The sequence below is a fragment of the Saimiri boliviensis genome, chromosome 9 (assembly GCF_048565385.1).
Source record: "Saimiri boliviensis isolate mSaiBol1 chromosome 9, mSaiBol1.pri, whole genome shotgun sequence".
NCBI classification, from domain to species: Eukaryota; Metazoa; Chordata; class Mammalia; order Primates; family Cebidae; genus Saimiri; species Saimiri boliviensis.
In genome coordinates this window covers 109,375,176-109,397,505 of record NC_133457.1, presented here as the reverse complement: position 1 = coordinate 109,397,505, position 22,330 = coordinate 109,375,176, and the positions used below count along the sequence as shown (strand labels likewise).

At 40.9% G+C, this 22,330-nt stretch overlaps 2 protein-coding genes across 2 annotated transcripts; one reads left to right on the top strand and one right to left on the bottom strand.

The window, feature by feature from the left end:
- On the bottom strand, positions 1–1,445 carry WFDC10A (WAP four-disulfide core domain 10A). Its single transcript, XM_010346913.3, has 2 exons — positions 1,281–1,445; positions 1–329 (listed from the first exon to the last, which is right to left on the bottom strand). The coding sequence occupies exons 1-2, from the start codon at positions 1,369–1,371 to the stop codon at positions 181–183; spliced, it is 240 nt and encodes a 79-aa protein (XP_010345215.2). The 5' UTR covers positions 1,372–1,445; the 3' UTR covers positions 1–180.
- A 7,617-nt stretch (positions 1,446–9,062) lies between these two features.
- WFDC9 (WAP four-disulfide core domain 9) lies at positions 9,063–10,849 on the top strand. Its single transcript, XM_010346914.3, has 3 exons — positions 9,063–9,153; positions 10,125–10,272; positions 10,798–10,849. The coding sequence occupies exons 1-3, from the start codon at positions 9,063–9,065 to the stop codon at positions 10,847–10,849; spliced, it is 291 nt and encodes a 96-aa protein (XP_010345216.1).
- Positions 10,850–22,330: the final 11,481 nt, after the last annotated feature.

Genomic DNA, 22,330 nt, shown 5'->3' with positions numbered 1-22,330 from the left:
TCCCTGGGCATTTGTTCTGGTTTATTTGACAGGGACAAGGAGTTCAGACAGTGGGGAAGGTGGTATTCCTATTGACATTCTTGTGCTGGTGACTTGAGGTCCTTGTGCTTCGGGCGTGGGCACAGTCTTGGATAGAGGAGTTGGTAAGCAGTATGCGCATCTTCCCGCCCACTCTCCCACTCACAGGATGTTCATGCAAACATTCCCACAGTAGGTAGAACAGCATATGTTATTTGCTTGACAGTTTCGGTGAGATTCACAGAAACGTTGGCATAGATATGGTTCAGGTCGTTGCTGACAGACTTTGATTTCTGGGGATAGCTGTGTTTCTGAAAAGGAGAAAAAGAAGGGTAAATAAATGCAGCTTCCTAGAGGACACTTTTCTCAAGCTAAAGCTTCCTCCAAGACCCTTAAACCCAAGTCTCATTCATGACACTCCTGGACTCCTTCTTCATAGAACTACCTTCCTGTCCATCACCACATCCTTGTGATTGGTCGTATTTTAAATCCTCCCTCTCCATTGTACACCTTACCCCCATAGACCACAATGCCTGGCCTTCCTGGACCTACTTCATACACCAGCAATCAGAACTCCATTTCTCTTATTAGTCAAGGCCTTGGTGAAGTCACCCCCATAGAATTTACGGTCTAACCCTGGGAGCTCAAAGAAGCACGAGACATCTTTCCAACTCTCCCCTACTCTCTGAGTAGCAGAATTCAGAGATGATGATGAACTTGCCTCTTGTGTCTCCTTCTCTTCTGTTCACTGTCACTGTCTCTAGCATTCCTGGCCCTTCTTTAGTTCCCTTTCCACCACCGCTCCCCCTGTTCCTTTGATGATAACCTTAACTTGGCCCTGTATAGGCCAACTTTTGCTTGTTTTATATCCTATTTCCCTACATGTATATCCATTCTACACCTACACCTACCTTCAATAACCACTTCTAGATGTTTACTCCTCACAAAGAATAGTTGTCCTGCTTTCCCATTGGATTCTCAGCCCTGGGTACACCTTTCACTATGGGATCTACCATTTGTCTCTAAGCATTAGGAATGAACAACAAAAGATGTAGGTTCCCCCTTCATTCCCATTACTATTCCCAGGACCAGCTAAGGGGCTGGAGGGCCATGGTTCGGGAGAGCCCAGAGTCTGCACAGCATTGTGGTCAGAGCTGGATATGCAGAGAGATTCCAACTCCTAGGTCCTACTCAGACAGGACACAGCTCCGCCGTTCCCCCTACCCAACTGCCCCTCACCCATCCAGCAGCCCATCACCTACTCTGGATCCTCTTCTTGTCACGGTATCCTCCCTGGGCCTGCAGCAGCAACACGCAAAGAACCAGGACTGGCAGCAGTGTCTGGAATGGCATGACTCTGACCAGAGTGTGAGCCCTGAGTCTGGCCAGGCGGTCACACACTTCCCTGCAGAGTTGCCTGTGGAGAGGGAAGGAAAGAAAGAAGAAATGATCCTCACCTTCTCACTGCCTCCACTGGCCAAGTCAGGGCAGAGCAAGAGTCCTTGCTTCCTCTTTTTGCTTGCCCCTGGCTCTGTCCTTCTTTATGTGGGGTAGGGTTTCCGTGGGAATGACGCCTCCTCCTCTCACATAACCAGGCTTGTGTTCTTGCTAATAGAATGAAAGATATCATTTATTTCTGCTTTCTAATTACAAAATGTTTTATGGAATAAAGAAAAGAAAAAATATTTTTTAAAAAAGATGTGCTTAGAATTAACCAATGTTTCATTGCATTATCTTTTAGTTTCTTTCCATATTTAACATAAACAACCCTCTTAATATAAACATCTTTTGTTACCTATTTTTGCCACCCTTATTTAAGCATGTAATTATTTCTCAAAATGTGGTTTTTCATAATTGCACAGCTTTAATTTAAATACTAATAATCAACTATTTGTATTGTACTAATTACTAATAATCTAGAGAATGTCATATTGAGCATTTTATTTATAAATCTTTGATTTCTTTAGACTAAAAGAGTTAGAATTCCTGGGTAAAAGAGTAAGTAGCTGTTTCATATATAAACATATATAAACACATACACACATATACATATACAAATTTAAACACATATACACACAGAAAGAGAGGCTACTGTAGGGAATGAGACAGAAGGGCTAATGGGGAAACATAGTAAATATCTTAGAGCTCAGACAGAAGGAGGGACCTATCAGTTAAAGGCTTGGCAACCTGTCCAGGAGGAGGTGGTCACTGACCTTGAATATCCTGAAGGAAATGAACTCTCAGAAGTGAAGATGTTTCTTCTTCCCTAAGAGGAGAAAGAGGAGACATCCTAGGGTCATTGAACTCCCAATAGGCATGGAAGCTGGGAAGATCACCCTCTTCCTCTGATGATGAAAATCTTCTAAAGATTTGAACCCCATTCTGACAGTCTGAACTCCGAATGCAATCTCCTACAGTCTGCAGTTGTAATTTACATTCAAAAGCTCTGATATTCATACCTATAGTTTACAGAGTGGTGTTTGACCTTTCTCAAAGGCTCTCTCTCTTTCTAGTTTTTCTTTCTATCCACTCATAAATGAACAATTTAGAGACTGGACACTGTCATAATTATCCTAGCAAAGAGGGGTTATATAGAGAAGAATCAACATCTCAAATAGAAGCTGCATTTTTCTTACCTGACCACCTTGCAGCCTGTGCCACAATGTAAATATTTTGGCTAACAGACTTGTCACTACTAGGTTAAGACCCTAAAAAGATGGCAAGTCTCTTTCACACTCTTTCTTTTTTACCAGCTCAGTATAGATGACAACAAGGTTCTAGAGCCTAGTGAAGCCAAATGATGGAAGGAGCCTGGGTCCTTGACTCCTTTTATCACATGAAAGGAGGGATACCCATTGTTTTAGAATATTCATCTTGAATTTTTATTTGAGCAAGAAATACAAATTATATTGTATTTCAGCCATTATGTGATGGAGGCTTTCTGTTAAAGCAGTCTAGTCAACGTTGCGGTAGGCTCAAGTATTGACAGTTTTATAAGGGGAAAGATTTATGGGTATATGGAAGGTCTTTATATCTTAAAATTATTGATAGATCAGTAAATTTAGTAAAGAAATGGGTAATTTGAACATTATGATTAATAAACTTTACTTAATTAAAATATACAGAAGCCTGAGTAGAAAAACTAGAGAACTACATTTTTCTCAAGCACAAAATAAAACATGTACAAAAAGTGACTATATATTATGTTATAAAGTCTGAACAAAATTTTAAAGAATTATAACCCAAAGGACATAGTTTCAGACTATAATACACATAATTAGAAATTAGTCTAAAAAAAGAAAGTTACTCAAAACTAAACGGAAATTTCAAATTAAAATTGATAAATCAGAGCTTCTAGATGGCTACCACTGAACACACAGAGGTTGCTGGGGAGCAGCATGCTCATGGAGGACATGGAAGCTCCCTAGCCTTTCCCCCATGTCCCACCTTACGAACCTCTTCCTCTGTATCCTTTATAATTCAAAAACCTAGAGGAAATGGATAAATTCTTGGACACATATAATCCACCAACACTGAACCAAAAAGAAATAGAAAAACCTTGAACAGACCAATAACAAGTAAGGAATAATAGAAAGTATCCCCCAAAACAAAAGTCCAGAACCATATGGCTTCACCACGGAATTCTATGAACCTTTAAATATAAATTAATACCAATTCTTCTCAAACTATTCTAAAAAATTGATGCAGATGGAGCCCTTCTTAGTTCACTTTTATGAGGCCAGCAAAACCTTAATACCGAAACAAGACACCACCACCAAAGCATAAAGAAACCCACAGGCCAATATTCCTGATGAAAGTAGGTGCAAAAATCTTCAACAAAATACTAGCAAACCCAATTCATCAACACATCAGAAAGATAATGTAGCATGATCAAGTGGGATTTATCATAGCATCTTCACCAGGAGTAGATTCCAGCAATGCAAGAATGGCTCAATGTACACAAATCAATAAATGTGATACTTCACATCAACAGAATCAGGGACAAAAACAATATGGTCGTCTCAGTAGATGCAGAAAATGCATTTGATAGAATCCGACACCACTTTATGATAAAAAACTTTCAATAAATTACGTATGAAAGGAAAGCAGCTCTACATAATAAAGATCATATATGACAAACCCACAGCTAACAATATACTTAATGGGGAAAAGTTTTCAACTTTTCCTCTAAGAACTGAAACAAGACAAGGTTGCTCACTTTACCCACTCTTATTCAACACAGTACTGGAATTCCTAGCTAGATCAATCATGAAAGAGAAAACAATAAAGGACATCAAAATTGGAAAAGAGGAAGTCACGTTTTCCCTGTTTTCAGACAAGCTCTTATACAGAGAAAAACTTAGACCCTACCAAGAAACTTGTAGAACTCATAAACAAATTCAGTAAAGTTACAGGATACAAAATAAACATACAAGTTGCTGCAAATGTGATGGAAATAGCAACAGAATGAGAATTAGAAATGCAGCCTGAAGATGTGACTGAATTACTACGGTCTCATGAGAAAACTTGAATGGATGAGGAGTTGCTTCTTATAGGTGAACAAAGAAAGTGGTTTTTTGAATGGAATCTACTCCTGGTGAAGATGCTATGATTATTGTTGGAATGACAACAAAGGATTCAGAATATTACATAAACCTAGATAAAGCAGCAGCATAGTTTGAGAGGATTGATTGCAATTTTGAAAAATGTTCTAGTGTGGGTAAAATGCTGTCAAACAGCATTGCCTGTTACAGAGAAATCTTTCTTGAAAGGAAGAATCAATCTATGTGGCAAACATCATTGTTGCCTTATTTTAATAAATTGCAACAGCCACCCCAACCCTCCGTAACCACCACTCTGATCAGTCAACAACCATCAGTATTGAGGAAAGACCCTCCACCAGCAAAAAGATGATGAATTATTGAAGGCTCAGATAATCATTAACAATTTTTAATAATAAAGTATTTTAAAATGATGGTATGTACATTATTTTTTATACATAATGCTATTGAACACTTGACAGATGAGCATATTGTAAACATACCTTTTTAATATTTTAATACATGATAATGAAATTAATGATAGGAAAACTATTAGAAACTGTTTAGAATATGAAAGAGGTACAGTAGTATACTAAAACATACAGATATTGTATCAGAAGTTTGCAAATTTTACTAGCTTTTTCAGAGAAACAACTTTCAATTATTAAATATTTCATTTTCTAGTTTAAGTAAACATATAAATAAAAGACTTCAGGCAAACATACTTTTCATATGTACTGGGAAACCAAAAAGTACACGTGGCTCACTTTATTGCAATATTATCTTTATTACAGATAAAACTGAACCTGCAATATCTCTGAGGTATGCCTGTATCCTGGGAAGAATTATATATTGACATCTCCTGTCACTGTGTATAATATTCCTGCAGACAGGCTTTGAGAGAAGGTTTACTCCTTGGAAGCCCCTGCCTCTTGCCCACTTGACTGTTCTCTTTCCTAATGAGCTAGTGATCTCCAAATCATGTGTATTCAGTGCCCAATATAATGCCCTTCCCTGACATTCGGTGAACAAATCCCTCTGCACCTCAACTGACAAGCTCATGCCAAGAACGTGGTACTGGTTTTGGTCACATCACTTCCTTCATTTGCCAGGTGGTCATCTACTTTTTCTAAAATTCTTCCTATCCAGTCTCCTTTTAGCTACATAAAAGTCAGAGGGCATTCGGTGGGAGATCATGTTATGATTTTGCTGGTAAAAGAGTATCAATACTGAGAAAGATGGAATGTTAAATAGGATAAATAAGAAGTCAAAGGTCAATGTAGACTGTTTCCAACTACCCACGTGTGAATGGGCTAAGATGTATTCAAGAAAGACTTTGGGGGCATGTACTTTGGGTCTGCTGGGGGTGGCCTGAGCTGCAATCCAGGTACACAGTGTTCTTCCAAGCTTATCAGAAGATCCCGCCTGCATCTATTGAGTACTTCTGGATGGGTGAATTTCAAAGGAAGGAATCTGTGATACCGCCAACATGTAGTTTCTGGGTAGGAATTAAAAATCAGTCACAACCAAAATCACCATTAAGTTCTCGGCCTTTGAACATTTTTTTTTCTGCTCTTCTGCCCCCAGTTCTAGCCCCCCTTCAAACAACTTCATAATAAGAGGCCAGACAAAAGAGCTGTCAGCCAGTTACTACAGACACTCAACTCAGACACCTTCAGAGGTAGGTGGGGATAAAGGTCTTCAGACATGAACTTGTATCTGTGGCTTGTTTGGATTAGTTCCTAGTCCAGATGGTATCATTATTTCTATGAGGTAGGGATTATTGTCTCTTGTTCAAATAAGAAAATTGAGAGCGGGTGACATGAGCTGTCTGAGGTTCCATAGGTAAAAGGGACAGAAATGAAACAAGATCTCAGCATTCCTGACGCTAAATCCACCGCACTATCCTCTTTAACATTACCTGGAAAGCCCAGGATTCCGTATTTGGTGGAACACAGTAGTTCCGTGTCTTTCTGATCCTGGGGTCCCGTTGAATTGTCCTGCAGTTTGTCTCAAAATGACCAAAAAATTCACAAGACTCTGTATATGAGAAGTACCCAGCCTGGGCATAATGATGTTTCTCTTGTCTAGGATCATTTAGTACACTTGGGGGTGTGCAAAAGTATTAAAAAAAAAAAGTAAAAAGAAAAAAATTTTAACTGAAAATAGTTTTCAAATATCTGGAGGAGAAGAGATATTCTGAGCTTAATGCTAACAGTTAATATTTATGAAGTATATACTATATTCCAGGTCATATGTTTAGTGTTTCATACATATTAGATTATTTAACCTTCCCAGTGACCCTATGAGATGAGTATTGATATTTTTTCTATAATACGGATGGGGAAAACCAGGCTCTGGGGATTATGTGACCAGCCCAGGCCCTATGGCTAGAAGTTGCTGGGGTTGGGATTCTAGCTCAAGCCGTCTGACCCTGGGGCCCATGTTCTTTCCTCTGTAAAATACCCAACAGCCAATAGTGTGGTGATGAAAATTACTTGTATAGCTTCGAGTAGAACAAGGAGTGGAGACACACACATTTGATGTCCAGTAGGTGGAAATGTAACCTAACCCTTAATGAGAAAAATGTAATTATCGAAAGTTCTGGGTAAGACAATGTCTTTTGCCTAGAAATCTTTCTTCATTAATTCATGCTATGAAAATGACAATATATGTACCAAAGCCTTAACTATAAGTAGATTCATCAGGACATTTTTATAACAAGAAGAAATTTACACTATTCAGATATGGGGAAATGATCATAATATTTATAACTGGATTGTTGTCATGACTTGCATGATGTGAGCATATTTTTGTCTCCCACTATCTGTATGTTTTATTCAGAATGGTTAGTTTATTTCCTTGCTTCTTCAGGAAAATTTAGGTAAGTCTGAAAATATTTTATGTGATTCTCCAGTCATTAAACATTTTCTCAACATAATAAGTAAAATGTGCAGGCCCATGAAGTTAGTCACAACTCCATAAATTGTTCAGAACTATGGATTCCTCCCTCCCTCAGAAGCTCCAGTTATGAACCAGGATGTGGTGAATCTTTCTTTTCCTCCCTCTACCCTACACTTTGGCTCTTTGTAATTCTATTCTTCCACCCACACTGGACGAAAAGCAAGTCTCCGTCTCCTAGGGAGTAGACGGAGGATGGACCAACAAGAGGAGTAGGAAAGTGCTTCTGTAATAGATACTATCATGAGCTAGTTTTGTGCTTCTGGTCTTGACTCTTTCATAGGAGATTTCAAGGGTTCATTGGAGACATGAAATGTCATCTGGCCATTTATAGTTCAGATACTTCCCAAATTAGAGCCCTCTTCTCTGCTACTATAGGCCACTTTGGCCATATTTAAAGTCATCCTTTAAAGTCTTCGGTAATGATTCAAACACGAGTCTACTGTGTCCCCACAGACTTCTGGGATCACACAGCAAGCTCAACGAGTAGTATTCATAAAGCCTTTTCTCTCAGCTTGGAATTCGAAGGCAGCATTCCAGCTTCCACAAGCAAAGTTTTTTTACCAATAAAATCTCCTTCAAAATCTCTACAATTACCCCAGCTCTGGACCATCTTCGTGGATTAAAGTTCTGAGTCCCCTAGGAGTTCTTGGCTATCATCTTTTCCTCAATCCTGTTATCTATCTGTAACTCCCTCCTGAATTGCTTTAGTGCCTTTTATCTTAAGATCTTCACTAAAACTTCTTTATATCATCTTGTTACATATGTTCTAAAATAAAATATCAGGACACTTGATGTGTCCAATTTTTGCAAAATAATGACTACAACATAAAACTACAGACATATATTGATTATCTCTAGATGGTGGAATTACTAATGCTTACTCATTTATTCTTCGTATTTTTTTATATTACAAATTTTATAATCTGAGGATTTATTGTTTTTAATCAGAAAGGAACAATTCGTTTTGAAAAGAAATGGTTTTGCAGGGCCGGGCGCGGTGGCTCAAGCCTGTAATCCCAGCACTTTGGGAGGCCGAGGCGGGTGGATCACGAGGTCGAGAGATGGAGACCATCCTGGTCAACATGGTGAAACCCCGTCTCTACTAAAAATACAAAACATTAGCTGGGCATGGTGGCGCGTGCCTGTAATCCCAGCTACTCAGGAGGCTGAGGCAGGAGAATTGCCTGAACCTAGGAAGCGGAGGTTGCGGTGAGCCGAGATCGCACCATTGCACTCCAGCCTGGGTAACGAGAGCGAAACTCTGTCTCAAAAAAAAAAAAAAAAAAAAGAAAGAAATGGCTTTGCAAAGGAAGGGGTATGTAATATGAGATGAGAATGAACCTGGGGAAGTTACTGGCTAGCTTGGGAATTGGTTGGTTTGCTACCGGGTACTAGAAAGGGAAGGAATGACATGATAGTCACAGGCACTGTCCCCCTGTTGCCTACCTTATTCTCCTCAATCCATTTTCTACCTCTGGCAGCGTTGGGAAAAGACTTGTCTTCTGCCAGAACTTAACCCAAACACACACGGAGACCACCATGAAGCCCTGGATTCTTCTACTCACCGTGTTCATCTCCGGAGTTCTGATGCTTCTGCCTGTGCTGGGAGGCCTCTCGCTTGAAGATCCCCGTAGGTGGTGTGAGAAGGGAGGGGGTTCTGTGGTCCTGGGGTGTCTTTCATAGCTGATTCAGGGTCTGCATTTCAAGAATCAGCCTTTAAAGGATCAGAGCTCTCCTTAAGCAGAGATATTCAAGCAATATTAGGTTGGATGTTCCCGATTCCTTTACATTCTCTCAGCTCTGAAAGCAACACTAGGTATGTGAAAAGGGAACATATCTTTTGTCTATATTCCATCAGCTAGCAGGAAATAATATTTCCCAGTATCAGATCAGTAGAGGAAATACCAACACAGAGCTTCCCTCCGAGCCCATATTTTCAGAACCTTTGTGCCTCAGTTGGGTGAGCCTTTGATGAATGCCGAAAGGGTAATATTTAACACATTAATTTAGTTGGAGGGGAAGAATCTTTCAGAACATGAAAAATGGAAAAGACAAATAAAGCGTCCTTATTGGGTTAAAGTTTGGGTTCATATGATAAGAAAATGTGGACAACACAGGCACTGAGCAGGAGGGTTGTAGGCCAGTGAAAGAAATGAAATTTATGGAGGGACTGATTGCTTAGGTGGTATCCTCAGGGAAGCAAATAGAAGGGGAGAAAAATAAGTTTCTCTTCTTCCTTGGCTCAGTTTCCCATTCTGTAAATTGGCTATGGAAATTGGAGTGAGAGGACATTGCAGGCCCTGAAAACTCAGGTTACATGAGACCAAATTTGATGGTTGGTGTCATATATGGCCAGGGTGTCCCAGTCCTAACTTTAAAGTCTGAAATGCTGTAGGGACATGTAGACGGAGTAACACAGGCCATGCAAGGATGGTCTTGTGATGAGACACTGGTTAGAATTTGAGAAGCAATTCTCCTGGAAGGCAGGTAAATACTTTGTGGCTTGGAGCTCAAGTTTCAGAGGGGATTGTTAAGCTTAAAAAGGGTTTCTTGCTGAGTTCTGAATAGTTCTTGCTGAGTTGCTAACTTCTTCCATCTCAGTTCCAGAAGAAATAAGAGAAACTTACCAGTGCTGGGTACAGCCTTCCTATAAGTTCTGTGAGAAAAGGTGTACTAAAATAAACACCTGTGTATTTCCGAATCACACCTGCTGCTGGACATACTGTGGAGACATCTGCTTAGACAACGAGTGAGTTGGTTGGGGTGGGAAGGCTAGGGCCTGGGCTTGCTTCATCACTGGTCCTTACATACTATTCAGAAGACGGCAGCCACCTAAATCCTGGTTAAAGAAACAGGCAGGAAAAAAAAAGAAAAAAGAAAAAGAAATAGGCAGCAAAAGACAATGGCCTCCTATCTCCAAACCTAGGCTGCTCCTCACTGCAAAATAAACGGAGACACCGACATGAGGTCCTCTACTTTTTTCTTCACTCTTATTCAGTTCCCTCTGCTTCCCTCAAAACATCACCTATTCCAATTATTGACCCCTTAGTTGGGCCTCTCCATAGGCCCCCTACTCTCAGCCAGGCCCAAGGAGACCTGTTCTCTATCTGTCTGTTCAGTTGGCAGACTTCTGGGGGGAAATTGCTTAAAAGTGGGTAACTTCTGATTTAACAGAAGAATTGCTATCCTTTATATCTGGGGCCTAGGGTGCTATTAATTTTAGAAATGGATTTCTCCCACGATTCCTGACTTTTGACTAACTTTTCTCTTCTAGAGAGCCATTTAAAACAATGCTAAAACCCAGGGTTCTAACGACCCCTTATTAATATGGGCTGGAGGACGACCATCTGCTCTAAGAAGAATTACCTACTTCCTTATTGGGACACCCACCGGCTCTAGCTGTAATCTCTCTGCTATTTCCTTGACCTCTCTACCCTGAAGCTTTTGCCAGATAAACTGCTACATCAACCTGAGGGCTCTGCATATATTTTTTTTTAACTTCCTCCCTATGACTTAATTTCTCTCATTGCAATCCTCAGCAGTTCCAACAGTTGTTCCCATTCAATTGTGGGCAGAGGTGGCCAATTCTGTCTTCCCAGTTAGACCCATGCATGAACCGGTGTGGCGTTGATCACGTCAGAGTCATCACCTGAGACGTTGATCACCACCTGTGGGGGTCTGTCCTACAAACCCTGACTCTGCGACGGATGAATAAAATACACTCACACACTGAGTCCCGTGAATTGAGTGGGCTAGGGAGGTTGTCAGCTGCTCTGAAGGTGAATGCAGTTACGCAACCCCTACTCCCTGTTCCTCCTCACATTTATTCAGCATAGATTTAATAACAGAGGTTCTAAGTCAACACGCTTGTGGATAATTAACATGGTTAAAAGAATGGTTTTACGAATGATAAGAGGTTTAGATTTCTGGGTCCAGAACAAACACGATTAATGGGTAATGCCCCTTCGACCTCCCCCACGAGCCATCTGGCACAGAGTTTACATGAGTAAAGAGTTAGAGTAGAGACCAAGAAATGTGGGGTGAGCAGACTTAACTGGGGAAGCTACTATTATTCCTAATCTTCGCCCTACGACCTAAGGCTCTAAGGTAAGGACTGGCTGCCTTCGGCCTGTTGTATAAGTTTAATAAAAACGTTTCGGTTTTCCAAAAGGTTTGAGAGTATAATCTTTCCCTGCTATCTCCCTTAATATTTTGCCAACCACCCTGAGTGAATCTCAACAAACCAGGTTTGCTAATTACTGGAACAAATATTCAAACAGATTTATACAAACCTCATGGGGTTAATACAGTTAACCCATGAGAGGTTATCTTCATTCACAATGCATTTCACTGAGGGTGGTCAGTAGGCAGTCATCCCCACCATAATTCAAGGAATGTAGCTCCTTAAATCTGTAGCTCTGTTATCTCCCAGGATTTTCTCTACTGGGTCCACTACATCCAACCGGCGATAGGGGAAGAAAGTAGCACGGGGGCTCATACAGAAGCTTTTAAAGGGCTAGGCCTAGAAGTGAAGTTTGTTATTTTAATCCACATTCCATTGATCATAATATAGTCACATGGTCCCACCTATTTGCAAAGGAGATTGGGAAATATAATCTGGAAATATAATCTAGAAATATCAACTGGAGTTGGGAAGCCTTTGACATGGTGAGCACCACCACTCAACTGTTGTGTCAAGAGTTTGAGAATCACGAGTGGGTGGAACACTTGAGATCAGGAGTTCAAGACCAGCCTGGCCAACATGGTGAAATGCCATCTCTACTAAAAGTACAAAAATTAGCCAGGCATGGTGGCACACACCTGTAATCCCAGCTACTTGGGAGGCTGAGACAGGAGAATTGCTTGAACATGGGAGGTGGAGGTTATAGTGAGCCAAGATTGAGCCATTGTACTTCAGCCTGGGTGAAAAGAGCAAGACTCTGTCTAAAAAAAAAAAAAAAAAAAATAGAGTTTAAGAACCAGTTGTATGTAGCTTTGATCAATTCCAAGGGAGAAAAAAAAATCTACTTATTTCCTAATGCATTCACTCTGCGTTGAAGAAAAGGGAGAAGAAAGTGGAGTGAAGTCTGGCTACTTACAAGCTTATGACACTAGTAATAGTGGCAAGGCCAAGAGAAGAAGGTTAAAGAAGGGCTCTAGAAAGACTACTGGAGTGAGTGATAGACAGTGGGGAGGGAACAAGAGTCAGGGAGAGATAAGATGTGGGCGAGAGTCCAGAGGAACTCTCAGGCTCTTTTGGGGTCTCGCGTTCTATGAGTATGGATTTCACTGGATGACTTAGATGACTTCATTAGAGTCTGGGATGATAAAAGGAGATTTCATTTTGGCCAAGGGGAAATAGGGAAGCTCCAGGGGCCAGTACGCTGTGGAGCCTGTGGGAGCCTGCAGGACCAGGTCAGGCAAAGGGAGTAAGTTTAAGCAAACATAGAACTTGGAGAAGACAAAGAGGATGCTTTTTTTTTTTTTTTTTTTTTTTTGAGATGGAGTCTCGCTCTGTCGCCAGGCTGGAGTACAGTGGTGCAGTCTTGGTTCACTGCAACCTCCACCTCCCAGCTTCAAGTGATTCTCCTGCCTCAGCCACCCGAGTAGCTGGGATTACAGGCGCATGGCACCCAGCTAATTTTTGTATTTTTAGTAGAGATAGGGTTTCACTGTGTTGGTCAGGTTGGTCTCAAACACCTGAACTCGTGATCCACCCACCTTGGCCTCCCAAAGGGCTGAGATTACAGGTGCGAGCCACCACACCTGGCTGAGGATGCTTCCTTAAGGAGCAGTTACAATCAGGAGAAGGGCAAAGAAAAAAAAATTTTAAAAAAAGAAGCAGTTAAATTCATTTTAAATCACTGCTTCTTACTTACTGTTACTTCTTACTTACTTACTGTTCATACTTAACAACCCTTCTATAGTCCAGGAGTCTGGAGTATAGAAGGATTATTAAGTTTGAAAAAGGTAGATTCTCAAGGCTCCTCAGCCTGTTGTACATAGCTACCTATCCTGTCACAATCCCACAATCCCAATGGGTAGATTATTATTCAGACACTTCCAAATGGATTCGTACATGGATTTCTACATCGACCAGAAAGAGATATGCCTGGGCTGACAAGCAAATGGCTAAGGTTACCTGGCCTTCTGATCCCTTAGTGGGAGATGGGGGAGGAAGACAGGGAGACAGAGAGTTACCTCCTTGATTCACCTGGACCCACTTCCATGGGAGAAAACATCCCAGGCTTGAATTCCAATCAAGCAGCCCTAGGATATCTGCTTCTAATACTCCAACTCCAGCACCCTGAGCTTTCCTCATTAAAGCCATGTACCTGACTCTTCTTTCTGTCCAGGAGCTCTGACTTCTTCACTGACTTCCCATCCCTGCCACTCCTCACATAGCCACTTTTTCTCAACCAGGTCCCCAAAGATGTCTCCCTTCTAAATGTACCCAATATCTGCAGGAAGCAACTACCCGTCTGTGAGCATATCCCCATAACTCATCCACAGATGCCCTCCGCTTGCTCCTCCATTTATCTTTTCCCTCTTTTTCCCTTAAGTCACTTGAGGCCCTTTCTCTGTTTCCTCTAGCAGTCTTTAATTTCCTTCATGGAAGGATGGCCTTCGAAAGATAGCCTTCAAAGGTAGCAGTACTCAAAGTACCATAGTCTATTCCTCGGGGTTTAAGAAAGATTAGATTCACCCTTCTTGCCTAGTTGATTTCATTTCCACCAGTGGTCATTTACTCTTTCAGATCCACATAACCTCTAATAGGCTTATTTTGAAATTTAATAACTTCCAGGAGTAAGTAATCAACAGGAGGTTATAAGATTACTACTGTGTGCCCGGGTTGATACCTCTCTATAGGAAAAGGGACTAGGTATTCATGCACAGATGGATAAGGTAGCTACATGCCTCTCAGCATTATAAGCTAAGTTTTATAATATAGACAAGACAAGCCTGGAGCAGAGCATGATAACAAAGCATAATGGGGCTTACAGTCAGTACCTCTGAGTTAAAGAGTGAGTTGATGGTGAGAGGTTCAGAGTAGGGTCCCTGGGGCATGTTGGATGTAAACATGGCCTTGAGAAACAGGAAAGGATTGGGGCCAGGTATGGTGGCTCAGGCCTGTAATCCCAGCACTTTGAGAGGCTGAGGTGGGCAGATCACCTGAGGCCAGGAGTTCGAGATCAGCCTGATCAACATGGTGAAACCCCATCTCTACTAAAAATACAAAAATTAACCAGGCGTAGTGGCACACGCCTGTAAACCTAGCTACTTGGGAGGCTGAGGCAGGAGAATCACTTGAACCTGGGAAGCAGGGATTGCAGTAAGCTGAGATCGTGACACAACATTCCAGCCTGGGGGACAAAGTGAGACTCCATCTCAAAAAAAAAAAAAAAAAAAAAAAAAAGAAGGAATTGAGACACCTTCGAGTGAGTATATATTTTTATTCAGGAGAAAACAGATGCAGCCCAGGCTCTCTCTGGACCCTGACAGAGAGGGGAGAAGAGAAGGAATGAAATCCTGTTTTCCTACTCTGAAATCGTGTGCCCTCCCCTGCCCCTAGTTCTGACAACATCAGCACTGGGCTGTGAACTTGCTGTTCAATTCAGAATCCCTGTATTTTCTGTTCTTCTTTGTCTCCTCTTATAATGTATGTAAAAGGTCTGGATCCTTTTCTGGAGTCTATAATTTCCCCATAGCTTCTTGGTCTGCCTCAACTCAGAGGGTCTCTTCTATTTTCACATAGTGCCTTAAAGAGTCTTTTTATGTCTAGGAGCCCTCCAGCTGCAATCAGTACTGTGGATTTTATTAGGAGCAGTCCCTGGGTGGGGACAGGGGGAAACATGGGCATTTTTTGTAATGGGCAGATGAAGGTGGGGTGGGGTGTATCCCATAAGTATAGTAGGGGCAAGTAATAGATTTGTTAGTTACAACTAACACTAATAGTTGTTCCAAGAAACAAATATTATTAATAGTTGTTCAGAGAAACATTAATCTAGGCTGGTGTGTTTCAGTTCAAATAAGCAGCAGCACGGTACCTGTTTCCCGGAACTGTTTTGTTCCTTGTCAGTCAGCTCCAGACACTCCTCCTATGTGTTAAGTGCAGAGGCCGAGAAGCCAGGGCATCACTCCATTCCCTATTCCTGCCTCACTCTGATCAATCTCTGCCTAACTTACTGCTTTTGCTACGTGGGACACTGCACCATTGGAACGTCACTGATGTCCCATCTGCATGGTTTGTGCCCAAACTAAGTTGAGAACAGATCAGCAGTATCTCAGATATGAGACATCCAGTGGTGCTGTTGCACCAACAGAATAGTTAGGGAGCTGAGCTCTGGGCCCAGACCCTGCTGCTGGGGTTCATGCCAAGCAAAGGCAAAGGTGCTTGTGCCAACAGGGACAAAATGAGAAGGACTTTCAGAACTCCCCCCTAACTGAGGGCAATTTTCCATGATTTGAATGCCCTACAATTAAAGCTTTACTCATTAGGGTTAAACTTTTTTTTTTTTTTTTTTTTTTTTGAGATGGAGTCTCACTCTATCATCTAGGCTGCAGCGCAGTGGTGTGATCTCGGCTCACTGCAACCTGCATCTCCCAGGTTTAAGCAATTCTCAAGCTTCAGCCCCTCAAGTAGCTGGGAATACAGCTGCATGCCACCGTGCCTGACTAATTTTTGTATTTTTAGTAGAGATAGGGTTTTGCCATGTTAGCCAGGTTGGTCTTGAACTATTGACCTCAATTGCTTTGCCCGCCTTGGTCTCCCAAAGTGCTGGGTGGGGTCTCCTCGTGGGAATCTTGGTATCCCCAGAGAGGGATTTATGAACAGGACCCTGATGACCCTGAGAGGAGCTCCTAGGAGGAGGGGCAGCTGTGGTATCGTGGATCAATGATCTTAGTTTTTTCTGCCTACTGGCTCTGGAGAGTCAGAGCAGCCCAGACTAGGGCGATTTCCCCCAGTGCAGCACACGCACCCCTTCAAGGGGCAGAAAACTGCTTATTTAAGTGGGTCTCTGACCCCGCTCCTCCTGACTGAGACCTCTCAACAGGAGTGTCCAGACACCTCATACAGGAGCATTTCAGCTGGGATCAGGCCAGTGCTCCTCTGGGACAGATCTCTCAGAGGAAGGAGCAGATTAGCATCTTGGCCAGTCTGCAGCCTCCGCTGGTGATAACTCCAGGGATGGGAAGAAACCAGGCAAATAGGGGCTGGAGTAGACTGCAAGCAAACTGCAGCAGTCCTACAGAAGAGGAGCCAGACCACTTAAAGAAAAACAAACAGAATGCAACAACATCAATGAAGAAGGCACCGCAAAAAAACTCCATAAAAAAGTCAGGAGCGTCAAAGATCAAATGTAGATAAACCCATGAAGATGAAAACGAATCAAACGCAAAAATGACAAAAACTCAAAGAGCCAGAGTACCTCTTCTCCTTCAAAAAGTTACAACACATCTCTAGCAAGGGCACAGAACTGGGCTGAGACAGCTGGATGAATGGACAGAAGTAGGCTTCAGAAGATGGGTAACAACAAACTTCACCGAGCTAAAGGATTATGGTCTAACTCACTGCAAAGAAGCTAAGAACCATGACAAAACATTACAGGTGCTATTAGCCAGAATAACCACTTTAGAGAGGAACATAAATGATCTAATGGAGCTGAAAAACATAACATGAGAACTTCATAATGCAAACACAAGTATCAATAGCTGAATAGACCAAGTGGAAGAAAGGATATCAGAACTTGAAGACTATTTTGCTGAAATAAGGCAGGCAGAAAAGATCAGAGGAAAATGAATGCAAAGGAATGAACAAAACCTCCAAGAACTATGGGACTATGTTAAAAGAGTGAACCTACAAATGATAGGAGTAAGGTAAAAATATAAAATATTTGAACAACACAAATAAAAAAGTAACTATTGACATTTACAGAAAAGAACTCAGAAATACTATAGAATATACATTCTTTTCAAGAGCACATGAAGCATTTTAAAAAATGTCCAGCAAATGTCAGTAGATTAAAAATCCAATTGACTGACCACAGGGTAATTAAGAATTAAGCTAGAAATAATAAAATAAGATAGCTAGAAAAATTTTCCAGATTAACAAGGCAAATGGCCAACTAGACACAGCCAGGAAGAATATCTCACACCGACGTTCAGGCCATTGGGAAGATGGGCACACTCTGAGCAGATCTTCTGATGAAAGTCATTGAAAGTGGACTGTGGGAGGATGCGGATCCTGAGCCAAAGGGAGAGGAAGTTGGAAACCATGCAATGGGGCTGCCAAGCACCAGGACTTGTTCCTGGTCCCCAGCAGCTCCTGGGGAAGGGGTGAGTTGAACAGGCAAGGAGTGACCCACTCTTGCTACGGACCCCTTCAATTCTAGCTTCAGGAGACCCCATGAACCCCACGGACATTTGAGCTGACAGGGAGAGCTGTTTGGAGATGTTAAATACAGTGAGTTCTAAATTTCTCTTCAAAGAATCAGTATGTCAGTATGTTCAGTTCCTTGTTCTCTGTTTTGAAGTTTAACTTCCCCATGCTCCTCGTCTCCTTGCCCCTAGTTTCAGTAAATGACTTTTCCATCAGTTCCAATCAGTAGTTCTTATCTGTTCCCATGGTCACCTGCTCTGCCCTGAGTCACCCCTGGTCACCTGCCTTGACCTGAGTCACCTTTAGTCACCTGTTCCATAACTGTCTTTCCCACCAAAGTTGCTCACCCTGCCACTCTGGCTCATACCCCTGCTCTCTTTAGCCAATGAGAATGAGCTTAGACTTGTGGTCCAACCCTAGCCAATAGGGGAACAACACAGCAGTAGGGGCTACCTGTGTGAGGGATAAGAACCCCTTTCCCTCCCTTGTTTAGGTGTGTTTTCACCATCGCTCATCCATGAGACACACCCTTCTAGAGAAGTAAATTGCCTTGCTGATAAAATTTATATTCAAGTGCTATTTCTTTTGTGACACTGAAAGTTTATTTATAACAGAGAGGTGGCAGGGAGAGGACTCAACCTGTGTGGAGCACAGAGGGTTTGGAATGAGAATGGCTGCAGTGGAGGATGGCCAGGGATGCCCATTCCCCAAGGCTCATCACGCTCCTTGAGGTGGCTTTGGTTTTGTTGACTCTTAGACCCGGACAAAGCAGGGCAGTCTTGCACATGGGACAAGGCTAGTCTGATCTACTCCTACTCATTTTTTTTTTTTTTTTTTTTTTTTTTGAGACAGAATCTTGCTTTGTCACCCTGGCTGGAGTGCAGTGGCGTGATCTTGGCCCACTGCAACCTCTGCCTCCCAGGGTCCAGCAATTCTCCTGCCTCAGCTTCCTGAGTAGCTGGGATTACAGGCACCTGCCACCACACCTGGCTAATTTTTGTATTTCTAGTAGAGATGGAGTTTCACCATGTTGGCCAGGCTGGTCTCCAACTCCTGACTTCAGGTGATCTGCCTGCTTTGGCCTCCCAAAGTGCTAGGATTCCAGGCATGAGCCATCGTGGCTGGCCTAATCTACTACTCTTTTAGCAAATTTCTAGGATACAATACAGTATTAACTATAGTTATTATGCTGTAAATTATACCTCTAGACTTATTCCTTCCAGATATTATAACTCCCACAAGTTGCTGTAGTTCTGTTAAGGTTTTTTCACAGTCTGTTTTTTTTCTGTTGTTCAGATTGAACACTTTCCATTGTTCTATCTTCAAATTCACAGATTGTTCCTCTGTACTCTCTATTTGGCTGTTAAGCTCATCCACTGAGTTTTTATTTCAGTTATACTTTTCTAAAATTTTCTAAAATGTCAATTAGTTTCTTCTTTATATCTTCTATTTCTTTACTGAGACATTGTTTTAGCATCCTTATGTTTGTTTAAAATTGCTCCTTCAAGCTTCTTTCTGACTACCTCTTTACGATCTTTGTCATATTATAACATCTTTGCCATCTCAGTGTTGGCACCTATTAATTACCTTCTGTCATTTTGTTTGAGATCCTTCTGGTTTTTGGCATAACAAATAATTTTTTAAATTGAAAGTTGGACACTTTGGGTTTTATTTTATGAGATTCTAGATCTCATTTAAACCTTGATTTCTTCTGTTATCCTTCCAGCAGAAAAGAGTGGAGCACCACCTCATTACTGCCAGGTAGGGGTAGAAATCAGCTTCCCCATTCAGTCTCTGTTGATAATTGAGTTAGGGGAGTGTTTTCTTTTCATTACTTCTGAGCTGGGGTGGGTTGTCTAGCTCCCCAATAAACTTCACTGGTACCTCTCTAGCTGAGAGGGATAGAAGTAACTTTCTGCTCCCTACATGGCCTCCACTTACCACACACACATTGGGGGAAGGCAGCATTGTTACTGTCTGGTGGTGACCAAAGTCCGGGGCTTTTGCAAAGAGACTAGGGCTCCTCATTTCAGCTTGGTAAAGGCAGAAGTCGAATCTCCTCTATCAGCTCTGATGGGGGTGGGACTGAGTGTTTGGCTATGCTAGTGGTTATTGTTCAATGTTTTCTGTCTTATTAGGCTGCCTCTTTCCTGGTCTTTTTGCATGAGTGAGTAGGCTGTTTTTTGTTGTTGTTGTGTTGTTTTGTTTTCAAGGCTTTTATTGTCTCTGCTTCTGTGTTTCTGTTTCCAGCTTCTGTAGCATCCAATCTTAAATATTTGAGGCAAAAAGAAAACTCAGTAATTCCACTGCTGTGCTGTTCTTCAGGTCCTAAGGTCCCTAGCTTGTCTGCCTTGCTTTTGCCACCTTTCAGAGTCTTCTTGTGTTTGTTTCATATTTAATGTCCAGGATTTTTAGGTGAACTTCATCAGAGGAATAGGGTTCGATCTTGTTTCATTTTCCCAGAAGTAGAAATCTCTGTTCTATGTGTTAGATTTTTAAAAATAAATAACTTAGGAGAAAAATTAGGAGAATAATTTCATAATCTTAGCATTGGAGAGAACTTCTTAAGCAAGGAACATAAAAGCTATAAAGAAGAACTAGTAGGCGTTATTGATTACATAACTCTTTAAATTTTTATAGAACAGAATGCATAATAAATAAAAATCAAACTACAGGCTGAGGAAATATTTGCAATACATATGACAAGCTAAAAGTTATTTTTTCTAATATACAAATTGATGGGAAAATGACAAACATCTCAAGAGAAGATTTGCACAAGCAATTCACAAAAGAGGAAATTCAAATGGCCAATAAAAAAAAAGCACACGAAGATTGCTAAAAGTAGGTTTCAAATGTTTTCATCACAAAAATGATAAGTATGTGAGGTGATGGACATAACTAGCTTGATGTAATCATTTCACATTATGAGTATATACATATATGAAAATATCACACTGATATATATAAAATTTGTATTTGTCAATTATACTTTTTTTAACTAAAAAACTTTAAAAAGCAAAGAAGATTAATATCAGCAGTAGTTAGGGATATGCAAATTAAGCAACTCTGTAATTTCCATAAGACGAGCAGAAATTTAAAAGAGTAGAGATGTTGGACAGAGTGTGGACATCTGTTTAAGACAATTGTTGATCTACATTTTTATATAGATGGACATTCATAAGGTAGAGTTAAGTGAAAAGAAGCAAGTACAGTAGTAGTGAATATATACATCGTAATTTCATTTTATGTTTTTTAAGTATCAGAACCCATATACATACATGATTGTATATGTTTGGATACAGAGAAAGATGGTAAGGGTACAAAACAGACTATTAAAATTGGTTATTAACTAATAACCAAGGCAATTAATGTTGAGAGGAAATGGAGAGACGTGGCTTAGAAATTATTAACTTTTCTCTGTATATTATTTGGACTGTTTCACTTACTGTGTAATTTCATATATAAAATTTAATGTTAACTAGGACTCTTAGAAACTATTCCCAGCAAAACACACCCCCAAACTACTGTCTAAAATACTGAAAATGCATGACTCTTTAAATCAATGAGTCAGTTGGCAAGAAAGAGGAATTCTTGAAAGCCAAAAATGATATGAAGGCATGACTCCAGAGAGATAAGGCAGTGCTTTAGTCAGAGTTTTTCTGGGGGTATCTGTCAATGCCTGGTAATCTGCAGTTTGAATTTTAGTGGGCCTCTGGCAAGGGCAAGAAAAAATAGCTAAGCCCCAGGCAATGTGAAAAGTCAGATCAGAAATCTCACTTACAAGGATCCCCAAATGCCGACACCTTATAAAAGGATGATACAGAAACATCCGCATCCACAACTACAGTAGAGGAACTTGCCTGTCTTGGCTTTGGCTCTGAGCAAAGTGGGGAAAAAGACTATTCTGAGAATTTGTAGCTGGAATCTAGTTTCCTTTCATAAGAGCAGAGTAGGAAAACTGGCACACGTGCATAGTCTGAGAAATCTAAGGCTATGAATTTAATTCAAAATAACATGAGTTGTCAGGGAAAAATTGAAGACAAATTGATTCTGAAGAATGCTTCTTTAAACACAGGAATCCAAGAAATTCCACAGGTAAAGTACCATTACATACATAAACTTCTATTAAATATATACTCTCACAATAAAAAAAAAATCACGCAGAGCTTAAGAACACAAGATTAAAAAAATCAAGAAAAACAACCAACAGCAAAGGTCCACAAAGACTTCAGATATTAGTTACTGTATTGTAGGGGAAAAAACATAGAAAAAGGATTCCTGATTCTGTCTTTGGAGTAGGAAAGGCATGTGATGAAAACCTTCATTCAAAAGGTAAAAGACAAACCAATAAAAGTTTTAGACGATTACTCTGGATCCTGGAAGATGTTTATAATACATATAACTGATGAAAGACACGACTCCAGTA

Excerpts from the sequence above, each read along its gene's own strand:
- WFDC10A (XM_010346913.3), bottom strand. The coding sequence starts at position 1,371 with ATGCCATTCCAGACACTGCTGCCAGTCCTGGTTCTTTGCGTGTTGCTG. Across the intron at positions 330-1,280 it reads TGACAAGAAGAGGATCCAGA|AAACACAGCTATCCCCAGAA; the intron begins GTAGGTGATGGG and ends TCTCCTTTTCAG.
- WFDC9 (XM_010346914.3), top strand. The coding sequence starts at position 9,063 with ATGAAGCCCTGGATTCTTCTACTCACCGTGTTCATCTCCGGAGTTCTG. Across the intron at positions 9,154-10,124 it reads CCTCTCGCTTGAAGATCCCC|TTCCAGAAGAAATAAGAGAA; the intron begins GTAGGTGGTGTG and ends CTTCCATCTCAG. Across the intron at positions 10,273-10,797 it reads GACATCTGCTTAGACAACGA|AGAGCCATTTAAAACAATGC; the intron begins GTGAGTTGGTTG and ends TTTCTCTTCTAG.